This window comes from Bos mutus, chromosome 6 (assembly GCF_027580195.1).
Source record: "Bos mutus isolate GX-2022 chromosome 6, NWIPB_WYAK_1.1, whole genome shotgun sequence".
Taxonomy (NCBI): Eukaryota; Metazoa; Chordata; class Mammalia; order Artiodactyla; family Bovidae; genus Bos; species Bos mutus.
Genome location: NC_091622.1, coordinates 68,846,489 through 68,863,857, shown reverse-complemented (window position 1 = coordinate 68,863,857; position 17,369 = coordinate 68,846,489). Strand labels below are relative to the sequence as shown.

General features: G+C 37.4%; 1 protein-coding gene across 1 annotated transcript in view; it reads left to right on the top strand.

Moving 5' to 3' along the window:
* SCFD2 (sec1 family domain containing 2) overlaps nt 1-17,369 on the top strand; it is a 397,298-nt gene that overhangs the window by 37,009 nt on the left and 342,920 nt on the right. Inside the window, exon 3 of the mRNA XM_070372393.1 lies at nt 11,947-12,074. Coding sequence (XP_070228494.1) covers nt 11,947-12,074 — 128 coding nt within the window. The remainder of the gene's footprint in view (nt 1-11,946; nt 12,075-17,369) is intronic.

Here is a 17,369-nt window from a genome sequence, read left to right as displayed (position 1 = left end):
GGAACATACCTCAACATAATAAAAGCTATTTATGACAAACCCACAGCAAACATTATCCTCAATGGTGAAAAATTGAAAGCATTTCCTCTAAAGTCAGGAACAAGACAAGGGTGCCCACTTTCACCATTACTATTCAACATAGTTTTGGAAGTTTTGGCCACAGCAATCAGAGCAGAAAAAGAAATAAAAGGAATCCAAATTGGAAAAGAAGAAGTAAAACTCTCACTATTTGCAGATGACATGATCCTCTACATAGAAGACCCTAAAGACTCCACCAGAAAATTACTAGAACTAATCAATGATTATAGTAAAGTTGCAGGATATAAAATCAACACACAGAAATCCCTTGCATTCCTATACACTAATAATGAGAAAACAGAAAGAGAAATTAAGAAACAATTCCATTCACCATTGCAAACGAAAAAGAATAAAATACTTAGGAATATATCTACCTAAAGAAACTAAAGACCTATATATAGAAAACTATAAAACACTGGTGAAAGAAATCAAAGAGGACACTAATAGATGGAGAAATATACCATGTTCATGGATTGGAAGAATCAATATAGTGAAAAATGAGTATACTACCCAAAGCAATTTATAGATTCAATGCAATCCCTATCAAGCTACCAACAGTATTCTTCACAGAGCTAGAACAAATAATTTCACAATTTGTATGGAAATACAAAAAACCTCGAATAGCCAAAGCGATCTTGAGAAAGAAAAAATGGAACTGGAGGAATCAACCTATCTGACTTCAGGCTCTACTACAAAGCCACAGTTATCAAGACAGTATGGTACTGGCACAAAGACAGAAATATAGATCAATGGAACAAAATAGAAAGCCCAGAGATAAATCCATGCACATATGGACACCTTAGCTTTGACAAAGGAGGCAAGAATATACAATGGATTAAAGACAATCTCTTTAACAAGTGGTGCTGGGAAATCTGGTCAACCACTTGTAAAAGAATGAAACTAGAACACTTTCTAACACCATATACAAAAATAAACTCAAAATGGATTAAAGATCTCAACGTAAGACCAGAAACTATAAAACTCCTAGAGGAGAACATAGGCAAAACACTCTCTGACATACATCACAGCAGGATCCTCTATGACCCACCTCCCAGAATATTGGAAATAAAAGCAAAAATAAACAAATGGGACCTAATTAAACTTAAAAGCTTCTGCACATCAAAGGAAACTATTAGCAAGGTGAAAAGACAGCCTTCAGAATAAAAAAAAAATAAATAAATAAAATAAAATATAGGAATGCACTGAAGTATATAAACTTGTTGGCCAAAATAAGGAAATTAAATTTCAGTGTGATAGTAGTAAGAAGCTTAGAAGGGTTTTGAGCAGGAGAATGATATGATCTGGTAGCTTTAGGAAATCACTCTAGTCCAAGCTTTAAGTTCTTGCCTGTACTGTGCAGTCACCTCTTTCCCAGTCCTTAGATCCATTCTGAATAATGGGGCCAGAGTGGTCTTTTAATAATGCAGATCTGATTAGGTTAGTCAGTTGCTGAAGACCCTTCAGTTGCCCTTGAAAAAATGTCTACAATCTCTAATGTGGATTACCAAGCCTTGGATAATTTGACATAGGCTGAAGGCAGTATCAGACTAGATCTTCATACTCCATTCATATTAGTTTTCATTTCCTTGAGAAGGTCTTAAGTTCTCTTCTCAGAACCCCATCCTGTGATGCTGCTCTTACTTAGACTGATCTTACTTCGTTTTTTAACTGGCGAGCTCCTGCTCATTTTTCCGATCTCACTGTCACATCCTTAGCTACTCCCTGTCCTCTGTGCTCACACCTAGACAAGTGTTCTACTCTCCCTGGGCTTCTGTATCCTCTTTTGTCGTCTAGTCCCTAGGCGTCTGCTCAGTTCCAGCCTCCCTGCCAGCTTGCTAGCTCCCTGAGGACCGGGCACTGGCGGCTGCTCACCAGGTGTGATGAGCACCTGGCTCACAGGATGTGCCCATATTCTGAGAGAAAGAAGCAATGCAGAACTGCTTTCCAATGCCGGGGGTCTATTTCAGTATTCTTCTGTGCTTAGCTGTTTTCTGTTCTGTTGAGATGAAGGTTAACGGATTATTTTGTTTAAGATGAGGTAATTGTTTTCAAAAGTAGTCAAGAGGGAAGATGACTATTGAAAGCTCTGTGAATAATTCAGTTAACAAACCTACCTTCATAGCTCATTAAGCTTACCACTGATGGAAGCCATCATTCCCTGCTGTGAAAAACTATGACTCAGATGGCCCTCTGTTTAAAATTAGTTGAAAATGCTTCTTTGGTTGTTTTTGTTGTTGTATCATTGTATTTCTGGTGCAATACTGTAACTGTTACTGCAAACCGTGTGAGTCAGCTTAGCTTCCCGTGCCTGCTATGGAGAAACCATTTCTCTGAGTTTAGTCATAAGATAATAGTGTGCATTCATGTTTTACCCTCGGTCTCTTAATTGCAAGCCTTTCATCTGATTAAGTACAACCATGATTCAGTTTTTAGCCACCTTTAAAAAATTAGTGCTGTCTTTTTTATATTTTATTTGATGATGAATATTTCCTGTTCCTGACATTTTATACATGCCAAACCAATACAGCTTCTAAGATTTCATTCATAGTTGAGGAATTCTGGTGAATAAGATGTCAAGAATTATCTGGAAGGACCATATCTTCCTGTATAGAAGTCTCCTGAGACTTAAAACTAATTCTAGAAGGTTATTATTATGTATATTGCTGGTCTGTAGTCTTTAAACACAACAGTTTGATTTTTAAGGATACAAGATAATCAGTTTATCAAAAAAGAGCATAAATTTAGTATGCATTTGGTTACAATGACAGTATAGAAACAAATTCTGTATAATTCATAGTAATAAAATGGATCTTTTCATAGGACAGATATTCTACTTTTATATTACATATTTCAAGGAATCTGTTGAAGCAAATAAAATTGTATTCTAGTAACTACAGGGAAATAAAGTTTGTCTCATTGGAAAATGACTTTAAAAACAGAGGAAAAGGTAGAAAATAATTTAATATATTTTGTAAGCCGTCAGGAATATTCTTTTGTTAGCTCTTTTTGTCACTGGGCTTGTGAAGAAGAAAAAAGGTTTTAATAAAAGTAACAGCAGGGGATATTCACCCACCTTTCACTGTGTTACACAGGTAATCAAATTCATACATGTGAACTCGGAGTACCAAGGCCTAAGGAAAACCATGTGGATATGGCTTGTTAGAGATCCTGGGAATCTCAGTAGTATTCTTGTTCGAGCATTTCGTTTTACAGAATTTAAAATAGAATTTTGTGTTCAGGGACCTGGGTACAAATCCTCATTTATTGGTAAAATTTAAGACTCAGATTTTGTAACGAGTGATTCTTACCCTTGAGAGTTGTTGATCAATAAATAATATTTATTAGTGATTTTTCAATAAATGAAAATGGTCACATAATAGATTAATATTTTAAAAATACTCAGCTTTTATATTTTGTATTTACTATAGCAGTGATTCTTACCCAAAAAGGTAAAGTTGTTGATCAATAAGATAATATAGTAATATTAGTGATTTTTCAATAAATGAAAATGAATATTCAATAATAGATTAATAATATTTAGATAGGTGGCTTCATTTTGTCTCCATTTTTATCAGTGATAAAATAGCTGGAGGCCATTTCTTCTTTCTTTCCCAAAGATATAATGAACATCAAATAAGAGCTAATAATATCTCAGGGCAATTTAGACTTTGATTTTTTTGTCAGTTCAGTTACATAAATGTTATATATATGTTGACTTAAAATTCAGCAAGTCTTCTTAGAAACATTTAAAGAAGAGAGTTATCTAAAAGTGGGACATGATGGTCATTGTGTCGCAAGGACTATCAGTAACTAATGGTGACCTACAAGGGGAGTAGTATGATATTGTTTAAAATAAAAAGTGTGCAAAATCCTGAGAGCAAACTTCACCTGCTTCATGAGTGAATGTGGATCTACTTCATTCTTCTCTAAGGCAGAGAATAGAGGGTATATTAAGAATTGGAAAAGAAAACTGACATGAAAAGTTTAAAATAATTGATATTATGAGTAATGAATTCTCCCTGGTGATTTGTGTAGTGCAACACGACACGGCATAGTAGAAAGATTACTGGATCAGAGCCAGTAACTTGGGTATGAGACCTGGTTTTGCCAGATGCTGATTGAGTCATTACAGAAGTCAGTTGGCTTCTCTGAGGCTCTTTAAACTGGGGCAGTGATAATGGCTTAGCTCATGAGGTGAGGATTATGTGAAACATAACTTGTTTTTAATATAGTGATGGCGTTTTTTACTCATCTTTTATTTACCTTTAAAAACTCTTCCTTAAGTTACCCATGAAAAAAATTGTTTTTGGCTGGGCTCAATTATTAAAAAGATGTTGTCTGATCCAAAAGGATGCACGCACCTTGCAGTGCATGTGTTCATTGCAGCACTATTTACGATAGCCGGGACAGGGAAGCAACCTAAGTGTCCATCAGCAGAGGGATAGAGAAGGAAGATGTGGTACGTATATACACTGGACTATTACTAAAACCATTGCAGATGGTGATTGCAGCCATGAAATTAAAAGACGCTTACTCCTTGAAAGGAAAGTTATGACCAACCTAGACAGCATATGAAAAAGCAGAGACATTACTTTGCCAACAAAGATCTGTCTAGTCAAGGCTAGTACAAGGTTTTCCCAGTAGTCATGTATGGATGTGAGAGTTGGACTGTGAAGAAAGCTGAGCACCAAAGAATTGATGCTTTTGAACTGTGGTGTTGGAGAAGACTCTTGGGAGTCCCTTGGACTGCAAGGAGATCCAACCTGTCCATCCTAAAGCAGATCAGTCCTGAATATTCATTGGAAGGACTGATGCTGAAGCTGAAACTCCAATACTTTGGCCACCTGATGCAAAGAGCTGACTCGTTTGAAAAGACCCTGATGCTGGGAAAGATTGAGGGCAGGAGGAGAAGTGGACGACAGAGGATGAGATGATTGAATGGCATCACCGACTCAATGGACATGGGTTTGGGTGGACTCCAGCAGTTGGTGATGGATAGGGAGGCCTGGTGTGCTGTGGTTCATGGGGTTCAAATAGTCGGACACAACTGAGCAACTGAACTGAACTGAATAAGAATGAAATAATGCCATTTGCAGCAACATGGATGAACCTAGAGATTGTCATACTGAGTGAAGTAAGTCAGAGAAGGAGAAATATTATATGACATCCCTTAAGTGTGAAATCTAAAAAGACATTATATAAATGGACTTAACAAAACAGAGACTCTCAGTCTTAAAGAACAAACTTACGGTTTCTGGGGAGAAAGATGTGGGGAGGGGATAGTTAGGGGGTTTGGGATGGACTTGTACACAGTGCTGTGTTTAAAATGGATAACCAACGAGGGGCCTACTGTATAAACACATGGAATTCTGCTCAATGTTATGTGGCAGCTGGGATGGGAGGGGAGTTTAAGGGAGAATGGATACATGTATATGTATGGCTGAGTCCCTTCTCTTTTCACCTGAAATTATCACAATGTTGTTAATTGGCTATAACCCAATAGAAAATATAAAGATTTTTTTTTAAAGATGTTGTCCAGCTGTTCCTTAATTTAAAAGATAAAGCATGATGGAGTTGGTTTACAGTAGAGCACAAAGGATTTAGATTTGGTATAAAGAGTATCTAATAACGGTTTGATTTGTTTGAAGCTGTAGTGTTTTTCTCATAACGTTTTCTTTAGATGCCTTCAAAAACTAATGATAGATTTATATCTGCTTGTGTTGGGTTAAGTAGCACCCTGCAGAAGATGTAGAGTTGGTTAGCATTATTTCTGATGTTCACTTCTACCCCTGAAGTTGTACATCCACTTTATAAGTCAGTCTGGAAGTATTTATAGAACCTGAACTCCTTGTAAAAGTAAAAATTGTAGTCTTTTTTTTTGTGTGTGTGTGTAATAAAGTTTTATTAAAGTATAAAGGAGATAGAGAAAGCTTTTGACATAGACATCAGAATGGGGTAGAAAGAGTACCCAAAATTGTAGTCTTAAAATGTCTTTTTGTGTGCAATCTACAGGATTTCAGTATTGTTAAATTGATGAGTACCAAAGTCATTGCTTAAAAAGTTTGTACAGAAAACGCTAATTCCCTAAAACTGAGTCCCTATCTTTAGTAAAGTTTCTTATCTTATTCCTGAAAATCAAAATTCATCAAAGTGTCTTATGTAGGGAGATTGGTTAGGTTGGTCTTAATATGTTTCATTATGAATTTTGCACTATATATTGTTGATCTTTTCATATTAGAAAATGAACCTACTGAGAGTGGTTATCCATATGTATATATAATTTTGTAGAAGAAATGAAAGTACTTCTAAAACAGGCTTCCTTCTATATATCTTATGAGAAGATCCTGACCACTGATTTTTTTTTTTTTTAATTTGTTAAAATATAGTTGATTTTAGCTTCCTGGTGGCTCAGATGGTAATGAGTCCACCTGCCAGTGCAAGAGACTCAGGCGACATGGGTTTGATCCCTGGGTCAGGAACATCCCCTAGAGAAGGAAATGGCAACCCACTCCAGTATTCTTGCCTGGGAAATCCCATGGACAGAGGAGCCTGGTGGGCTACAGTCAGTGGGGTCACAGAGAGTTGACACAACTGAGCAACTGAGCAACAACAACAGTTGATTTGCAATGTTATATTAATTTCTGCTGTACATTAAGTGACTCAGTTATACATGTATATTCTTTTCCTTTATGATTTATCACACAATATTGAGTATAGTTCTCTGTGCTATGAATACAGTAAGGCCTTGTTGTTTATCCATCTAGTATACAATAGTTTGCATCTGCTAATCCCAAACCCCCAATCTGCACTCTCATCTTGGCAACCACAACTCTGTTCTTCATGTCTGTTGACTGATTTTTTTTTTTTTTATTAGTACAACTGCTGCTGCTGCTACTGCTGTGTTTTGGGGGGCACTTACTGTGTGCCAAGCATTGTCCTAGGTCTTTAGATATACTAGCACATTCATTTCTCATAACAACCCACTGAATATGTACTATTACCGTCCCCAGACAACAGAGGAAGAAACATGCATTTAAGTAACGCTGCCAGGGATGTAGAAGCCTTCGTGTTTGGGATCCAGATCCTGTGCTTCTGCCCATCTACAGCGCTGCTAGCACCCGTGCGCCCGCCACACTGGCCCTGCTGTGATTGCCCTCTGTGTAGTGCTTTTTCCCTCATTGGGAAAACAGAGAGCTTGTACACTCAGAGAGGACAGAGAATTATTTAAAACATGCTATCATGATTATAATGTGAATTTCAGTGAACTTTCCTTGACATGAAATTGGACATCAGGAATTGATTTCATGTGTGAAATGTCTATTGAATGTCTATTGAATCAACTTTTGTGAACACGTCAGAGAACACATTTTGTGAACACATTCAGCTCCGATGCTGATATATGCTTACACATTCAGTATGTGTGTAAGCCACCAAGTGGCAGCAAGTGTGACCTGGTGAAGAAGTGGTTGCAGGACACAGTAGAGCTGCCGGCAAGTCTGATCTTCTTCAGCTCTGATTTTTCAGAGAACCAGAGCTAGTTCATGAATGTTAACTTGGTAAGCTTGATGATGACCATGTTCAATGTGGGGGGTATGATATGTTTAGAAAACTGTTTTGGACAGAAAGTAGACATTAGCAACTGTAGTATCTAGAGAGTTTGAATTGTTCATATCAACAAAACAGTTTTCATGACCCAGCTCCACATCAGTGTTAGAGACTGTATAAACTGTATATTTCTCTTAGTGTTTTAATAGAAAAGAGCCTGAGAGTACAAGACCCCAGTGGCTTCAGTACAGATGAACAAATCGAGATTGTATGTAAAACATACTCAGTGTAATTAAGAAGATTCATTTAATATATCACAAACCCTTAAGCATATTGAATTTTAAGACAATGCCTTTTATAGCAATAGTAATAACAACCACAACAACCACACAAATGCATTTACTGTAAATCAGGAGAGTGCTTTATGTGCATTATCTTAGTTAACCCTTCAACTACCTTCTGAGGTAGTCACTATGTTACTTCCATCTCACAGACGAGGAAATGGAGAATAAGAGAGCATTAGTTACATGCACAAGGTTACACAACTAGCACGCATTGTTTGTTCATTCACTGTTTGTTCAGTGTTAACTACCACAGCCTGGCACTGTTCTAGGTAATGGGGAATTAGCAATGAGTATAAAAGAACCTCTGCCTTCATAGAAGGACCTTACCTTCAATGAGGGAGCTAGACAACAAAGAGAAACATGGAAACCTAGAATGAGTCAATGGTAATATGGATTATGCAGGCTAATAAAATCCCATAGGTGGAAGGGTGTGCTGGGAAAAGGTGCTGCGATGGATTCTCATCACTCTTCTGCACTGGTGGTAAGGAGGGACTTCTCTGAAATGGTGACATCTCAGCTGACACTTGAAGAGAGAGAGAAACGTTTGTAAGAAGAAAATGCCTGGCAAAGGAGCGAAAGAGGTCCCTGTGCTTGGAGTGCCTGAGGAGGCTCACAGAGGCCATGTAATTGCTGTGGGTGAAGGGAGGATGGTTGGGGTTGGAACCCAGATTTATCTGACCCCAGAACTCATATTTTAACCATTATGATAGTCTGATGGGACAGCCACAGCATTGCCCAACCTGTTGTGATCTTGGAGACACTATTATTCTCATGGAAAAGAAAGAAAGAGCATTAGTTGCTCAATCCTGTCTTTGCAACCCCATGAACTCTTTGCGACCCCATGAACTATATAGCCTGTCAGGCTATCTTGTCCATGGGATTTCCCAGGCACTGGAGTTGGTTGCCATTTCTTTCTCCAGGAGATCTTCCCAACCCAGAGATTGAACCCATGTCTCCCACATCTCCTGAATTGCAAGTAAATTCTTTACTGCTGAGCCACCAGGAAAGCCCCATGGAAAAGAAGAGGGCAGTCAATTTCTACTCTAGAGGTTCTGTGTGTAGAGTTGAGAGTATAGGAGAAATCTCTGTGGTTTAGGAGCTTTGAAAAATAAAAGTAGGAAGTGATTGATTCAGTTCAGTTCAGTTCAGTTGTTCAGTCGTGTCAGATTCTTTGCGACCCCATGAACCACAGCACGCCAGGCCTCCCTATCCATCACTAACTCCCAGAGTTCACCCAAACCCATGTCCATTGAGTTGGTGACACCATCCAACTATCTCATCCTCTGTCGTCCCCTTTTCCTCCTGCCCTCAATCTTTCCCAGCATCAGGGTCTTTGAAAAGACTCATTTGAAAATGAGTCAGCTCTTTGCATCAGGTGGCCAGAGTATTGGAGTTTCAGCTTCAACATCAGTCCTTCCAATGAACACCCAGGACTGATCTGCTTTAGGATGAATTGGTTTGATCTCTTGCAGTCCAAGGGACTCTCAAGAGTCTTCTCCAACACCACAGTTCAAAAGCATCAATTCTTCGGCACTCAGCTTTCTTTATAGTCCAACTCTCACATCCATACATGACCACTGGAATAACCATAGCCTTGACTAGACGGACCTTTGTTGGCAAAGTAATGTCTTAGCTTTTTAGTATGCTGTCTATAGACCATAAATTTTGGTAACTGGGAGGTGTGTATCTTCCTTTTTCAAAATTCCTCAGTGGTTCTCCATTGCCTTCAGAGCTTTAAAGAAATTAAGTAAATTTCCCAAAGCCCCATAGCAAATAGATCTAGTTAAAACTATTTTTTTAAAATTGTAGTGTAGTTGATTTACAATATTGTGTTAGTTTCAAGTGTAAAACAAAGTAATTCAATTATATATTCAGATTATTTTCCATTATAGGTTATTAGAAGGTATTGAATATTGTTCCCTGTGCTACACAGTAAATCCTTGTTGTTTATCTATTTTATGTATAGTAGTGTGTATCTGTTAATGCCATACTCCTGATTTATCCTTCCCCCCTCTTCCCTTTGCCCTTTGGTGACCATAAATTTGTTTTCTATATCTGTCTGTTTCTGCTTTGTAAATAAATTCACTTGTATTATTTTTTAGGTTCCATGTCTAGATGTAGTCCTAGTTTTGAATGATGATGAAAACTTTGTTCATGACTGCTGAACTATGTTACTCTTTCAGGAAGTGAAATCAGTCACCTGCTCCTTGCCTTCTTGTAACTTGCAGCTGAAGTCAGCGAACCTTGGGAAGGGATGCAGGGCACCCCCCAGAGTAGCTCCCACCATCTCTTTCACACTTACATCTGCTGCCCCTCCCCTTCCACCTTAGCATGAAACAAGCCAGTGCTTCTTAGAGTCATTTAAGACCTAGACTTTGAACGCTCTGAAATGTCCTTCCTCTTGTTTTGTGGCTAAGATTTTTATCTTTCTTGAAGATTGAGATATAATTTCCAGTTTTGAGTTATAATTTCTTCTGTTGGCTGCTTTTGTATCTGTGTACTTGCTCATCATTTCTGGTAGAGATCATTGTCTGAGTCCTTGCCCTCCCAGTGAGGATTGGAGCCCCTCTGTGCTGCCACAGAAATCTATGTCAGCGTTGGCTATGCCTCTTACCATGCTCTTTTGGGGGGTTAATTTCTTTACTCATATGTCTGCCTATTCTTCCAGTCAATAAATCACTAAAAGCTTGTGCCCTGGCTTTTTTTTTTTTTTTTTTTTGGTCTATGTTCCAACCATGGAGAATAGGGCTTGGCATGCAGTTTACCTGCTCCTTTAAATTAAACAGAATATTAATTTTAATATTAATGATGACAGTTTTGGTCAGATCAAAACAAGTAGAATATATTGAGCAGTGATGTTAGTTCACTGAGGAAAAAATAAATGATAATAAAAGCAACTGCTTTTAATGAAAGGTTATTATGTGCCAGACTCTAAACTCAGCCTGAAATACATCATTCCATTATTCCAAATCACATTCAAACGTGAAAGTTATACCTTATTGGGTATAATTTTAAAGCTAAGTTAATATCTTATTAGATATAACTTTTAAGATGAAACTTTTAAAAATGTATCAGTGTTTGAACTATGGCTAACTGAATAGTAGGAGGTATTTCTGGGGCTTGAAGTAGAGGGAAATGTCCTTAGGAAGGGACAGAAGTAACCTTTGTTTCTTTATACTCAGTTTTTCAAACGTTACTACAAATGTGTATACTTGGCTCCATGCAGCGATCTTCCGGAAAGAACACTGTACTCATTTATAATTGGGACATGGCATGTTGGGAGAGACAGAGGGCTGTTGGAGAAGTGAGGCCAGATGAGACCCTGCACAGTGCAGCGCTTCGTGCGCTTATCAACGGTTAATTGTAAGGGCTTCGTCAGCGCCGTCCTTGCAGCCCAAGGCCCCTACATGGGCTACTTGCATGGTTTCTTAACCTAATTCCTGATTGCCATTCACTTGGAAATCTACTCATTAGGGATTCTGTTGAGTAATTTTTGTAATTTTTGAATAGGAGAAATTGAATCATTGAATCATTACTGATTGCTTTCTGTTTCTCAGACAAGTGTATTATCTGAAATCAATATGCTTATAATCACATCAGTTTTGGACATGCATTTAATTTTGGTTTACATAACATTTATATCTTATCTAGCAGTGTTCAGTTTTACTCTGAAATACTTTTAAATGTAAATTCTCAGGATATCACACAATTTTCCTACATTTCTCATAGTATAGTATGATTCCCTCCCACTTTGAGGGTGCTTGATTTTACTGTCTTCTTAATTTTTCAGTATTTTGTGCTGCTTAGAATGGATCAGATATTCTTTATTTAATCCTAATATTTTTAATACTTAGAGTCCATCAGTTAGAAGGACTACATTGATACTCAAAAAAGACGCTTAAGAAATTATTTTGCTTGCTACCCTTTCCATTATTCAGTAGAAATTTACTTTAAAGCTCTTTTTGTGGTTTTATTGCAGTGACCCGGCAGCCAAAGCCCTGTGGGAAGCCTTATTGAACACCAAGCACAAAGAAGCAGTGATGGAAGTCCGGAGACACCTAGTGGAGGCAGCAAGCAGAGAAAACCTGCCAATCAAGATGAGTATGGGTAAGTCACCAGCTTCCCCAACAGACCATGACTGCCTGCTCTGAGGAAGTTCCTTTAAGCCTGCTCTGATCTGTGGGCCAACCTAGTCATCATGGCATCTAGGTAAAAGTATTGAAGACATCTTTAAACTGTTGAAAGAGTAGGAAAGGATGCCCCCCGGGGCTCAACCATGAGCCCTTTCCTTAGACTCAGCTTTGGGAAGCCCAGGCAAGTCCTTGCCCACAAAGGGTCATGCTGTTAGTTGTTTCATCTAGAATGATTAAAATCAGTCTGAACTCCTCCTTCATTCTGCCCACTGCCCCCTACTCCCCACTTGCTGTGGTTAAATGATCTTTTATTGGATTTGAATTGATGAATGAATGATGATGCTGAGAAATCAGTTGAGCAAATGGACATATTCTGTTCTGGCTCCTCACTCTTAGACTGGTCTGCTGATTGTCTGGTCACAACCCTCTTACCCCTTCTTCACCATGGTGTTTTATAACTTACTCTTCTCATTTCTCTCTCTCTCTCTTTTTAACATGCAGTTTTGTCTTTAGTGTTAGAAGAATGGGGCTACAGTGAAATTTAAGTTTTAAATTGCTGTTTTCTTTTGATTTAAAAAAATCAGAGAGCTAATGTTTTGAGAAAAATAAACTTTGCTTTACATTTTTTGAAATAAATACTTTTATTAATATGGAAATATTTAAATATGGATATTGAATCTGGTTAATAGGTAGAATTTATTTCTGGAAACTTGCGAAGGTTTATTTCTCTATTTTAAAAACAAGGTTTCTTTTATAATCTGATCTTAAGTATCTGATAAATATTAATACATTTTACTAGATGGGTAAATTTTTCTTATTGAGATTTCTCACCCAAATTCTTGATTACTGATGAGTAAAAAAAAAAAATCAAACTGTCAAGTTGAAATAGAAGAGCAGACTTTTGGAAATAAAAAAATACAGATGAATCCAGAAGAAAAAAAAATTTAAAGGTCATAATATGAAAAAAAACTGTAACTCTCAGTGTGTTAAGTGATTACATATGAAGGTTTTAAGTAACATGAAGGATGATAAGAAAAGTGAAAGTAACTGACATTTATTGAGCACTTACAATGTACCGGGTCTTATTCTAACTCTTTACATGTGTTATTTAAAATTCACAGTAATTCTATGAGACTGATACCGTGAGTATCCCATTTTTCAGATAAAGGACCTAAAATAGAAAAAAATATGTACCCAGGGCCCATACATCTGATAAAGAGTAGGACTGGAATTTAAATCTAGACATTGTAATGTGAAAGAGTGTGTTTTTTATTCGTAAGATTATCCTAGCTCCATACAACCAACGCCAGAGTCCTATATGTTGTTTTGGAGTAGAAATAAAGTTGTTTCTTTGAGGTCATCCTGGTATTTGACTGTAATTCTGTTTTTTTTTTCACTCTTTCCTCCCTGCCTCCCCTCTTTCTTTCTTTCTCCCTCTCTGCTTCTCTCCCTTCTTCCTTCCTTCCTTCTACCCACAGTTAGAGGTATCCATTAATAAGGTATGTTTACCTAGTATAGTTCTTTATCTATGCATATGCTGAAATAAGAACTAATTCACATTGTGAAGAGAGAAAAGTAGGAATGAGCAGAAGGTCTGAGTGAAAGGTTAATTTATATTGTGTTTCAGTGATAAAATCTTATGATGCTATCCCAGAGCATAAATCAGCTTTTATTGCTCAATCAGTGCAGGACTCTTAAAAGTTCAAAACACTTTACATTTCTAAAGCTCTGTATCTTTTAAAAATAATCAGAGTCAGGGGGAAAAAAAAAAAAGTGGGTAAGCCCGTAAGGAATTCAGTTTAAATATTTGAGTTTTCTGTCGACAAAAAAAAAAATTTAGATAAGATGGTTTGATTTATCCCCAACCTCCAGACATGGGGGAGGGGCTGGGGGGTGGGGAGAAGGAAAGAATCAGACAATTGTTAACAACCTTTGTTGTAAGAAGGACCAAAAAGATTGATCCAAATCATGTTCTATCTATGTGTCAACTGTAATTTAGGAAAAGATAACACATTACAGCTATGCTTTTCTGCTTCATATCACTGGTCAGAATTTCTGGTGTGTCTCATTTCCATTTACAAACAGATACATAACCATGAACAGCAACGGAAAAGGCTGGAATTTAAACAAAATGAAATGTTGATATTTAAAAACTGCTTATCATAAAAGAAAAAAGAAATCATGTTCTGATATCCTAGATAGCTGAAATCCTTTTTCTAGCAGCATTAAAAAATGTGAAATTCAAACTATGCACTGTTCAACCCCTGCTGTAAATTCTACTGAGGTATACATTCTTCTGACTGTGATAGAGGCTTCTAGTATTTTGGGGACATTAAACAGATATTTTAATTCTAGGTTGAAGATTTTTCTTATATTGAAATTCACAGGGAGGGATCCCATGATTGAAACCTCAGCTCTAAATATAAAATTTCCCAGTAAAAGGTAAGTTCGTATTAAAACATCATGAGCATAAAGAGAAATAAACATCATTCTCTTAGGAAAAAAAGTTTAATTGTTAAAAGAAAGAAAAAATTCATTTTGTCATTTCACATATAAACATATGCCTTCTTTCCAAGAGCTTGTTATTAAATTGTCAGTTAACTAAGCATATATGTTCCAGAAAAGTGATTTTAATTTTTTTTTTAAACATTGCAAACTGAATTGTGTTTTTTCCCACTGGGCTTTCATTATGGAAAATGTATTCTGAGAGTAAAAAACAAATAGACTCTAAGAAACCCATTTGTTTGGACCCAAAATGTTCACTCACAGAGGAAATGAGTAGAAGCTGCCCGTGTCAGTGTCTCTGTTTACAGAGAATCTGTTTCTCTGGACTGACACTGTGGTTGGTGCATTTTCTCTGGTTTATCCCATAGCTCTCTGCAGAGGGAATGGCTGGTGGAAAGATCCTATTACGGCTGAAGTGAAACAGATCTCTTTATGACACTGTCCTTTGTTTCCCAGCCAGATTTCTTGAAAGAGTGTCCTATGCTTGATGCCTCTGTTTCTTTATAATTTTCTTGCTTATTAGTTCAGTGTAGTCTGGCTTCTGGTACTTTTTTGCAGAGAAAGTGAAGATTATGATTATCAAGCAAACTGGAATTGGTGTGCTGCAGTTGTGTTCTGTCTATGGGATAGATATCCAGGGGGGATCCCCTGGAGAGGGAAATAACAACCTACTCCAGTGTTCTTGGCTGGGATGTCCCATGGACAGAGGAGCCTGGCAGGCTGCAGCTCACAGAGTTGCAAAAGAGTCAGACACGACTTAACCACTAAACAACAAACAACAAAATGTGGAAATCTACATGGAAAACCATATTATAAAAGGGTTGTTTAATGAGAGTAAAATAAAAACAGATCAAGTTCAATGATTTTCTCCTTTCTTTCTTGGAAATGTACCAATTTATTCTTTCCACTTAATTTGTCTTTTTTCTAGTCTTTATGCTGAGTATTCCCCTTTTGATACCATATTCTTTCTTTGAGCAGAATTCTAAATAGTTTTTCCATTTTCAGCTTAGTTATGATTATGTTCTGTTACCTCTTCCCTGACTTTGTTCACCCTCAAATCACCTTGGCTATATTTGGGATTCCCAGACCTCTGTGGTCACACTTTTACCGGAAGATCTCTTGAGCTGTGTTTCCAGATAATAATCAGATCCATTGTGTTGTGAAGCTTCATGATGACTCTGTTCATTTTGGGGCACAGGAGTGTCAGCTCCATGTAATCACCATCAGTTTCTCTTTTGCAAATTAAATGTGATGAGTTCATCCAACCATTTGTGAAAAGACTAGCCTTTAACCATTACAGTTTTTTCTAGTTCTGAGCCACTGACAAAGCTCTAGTTTGTTAATGTTTGGCCTAAAATGTGATGTTCAGAGCTGAATAAAGACGTCTTGTTCTTTGCCTCTTTTTGGACGCCGTACTTCTCTTAATGAAGCCCCAGATGAAATTAGTGATTTTTGCTTTTCACCAATGACACACATACCTATCATTTCCTGCTTTCATAATTTAGCAATACTGGCTTTGAAAAATAGCAATAAATCAACACACTCTAAAATTTTATTCAATATGTACTTTTTCAGCATCACTGAGAGTACTCTGATTCCTAGTATTGGTACTTGAGTTCATCCTATTTTGTGTTTTGATCACATTTATATCTTTTGCCTTCATTATGGAGAGTTTTTTTTTGTTTGTTTGTTTGGGATTAAAAGAAACATGTATGCATATACATCTGTGTGTGTGATTGTGAAGTGGGTGTGGAGATTGTCATACTTTGCCAAATGTATAGGTTAAAACCTAATAAGGCCAATTTCACATATGGTAACTGATAAGAGATGAGAAAATCTGGATGTCTCATAGGCACATACACTGAGTGTTAACTCTCATACATACATGCTTGTCTTCATGTTAGTTGTTGCCACAGTTTGGAGAATGGGGAAGGGAATTTTATGGGATAGCTACTTTTTTCAGGTACTATAGCAAGTTTTGGAAAACTCAGCAGTAGCCACAGGACTGGAAAAGGTCAGTTTTCATTCCAATCCCAAAGAAAGGCAATGCCAAAGAATGCTCAAACTACCACACAATTGCACTCATCTCACAAGCTAGTAAAGTAATGCCCAAAATTCTCCAAGCCAGGCTTCAGCAATATGTGAACCTTGAACTTCCAGATGTTCAAGCTGGTTTTAGAAAAGGCAGAGGAACCAGAGGAACCAAATTGCCAACATCCTCTGGATCATGGCAAAAGCAAGAGAGTTCCAGAAAAACATCTATTTCTGCTTTATTGACTATGCCAAAGCCTTTAACTGTGTGGATCACAATAAACTGTGGAAAATTCTGAAAGAGATGGGAATACCAGACCACCTGACCTGCCTCTTGAGAAACCTACATGCAGGTCAGGAAGCAGCAGTTAGAACTGGACATGGAACAACAGACTGGTTCCAAATAGGAAAAGGAGTACGTCAAGGCTGTATATTGTCACCCTGCTTATTTAACTTATATGCAGAGTACATCATGAGAAACGCTGGGCTGGAAGAAGCACAAGCTGGAATCAAGATTTCCAGGAGAAATATCAATAACCTCAGATATGCAGATGACACCACCCTTATGGCAGAAAGTGAAGAGAAACTAAAAAGCCTCTTGATGAAACTGAAAGCGGAAAGTGAAAAAGTTGGCTTAAAGCTCAACATTCAGAAAACGAAGATCATGGCATCTGGTCCCATCACTTCATGGGAAATAGATGGGGAAAGAGTGGAAACAGTGTCGGACTTTATT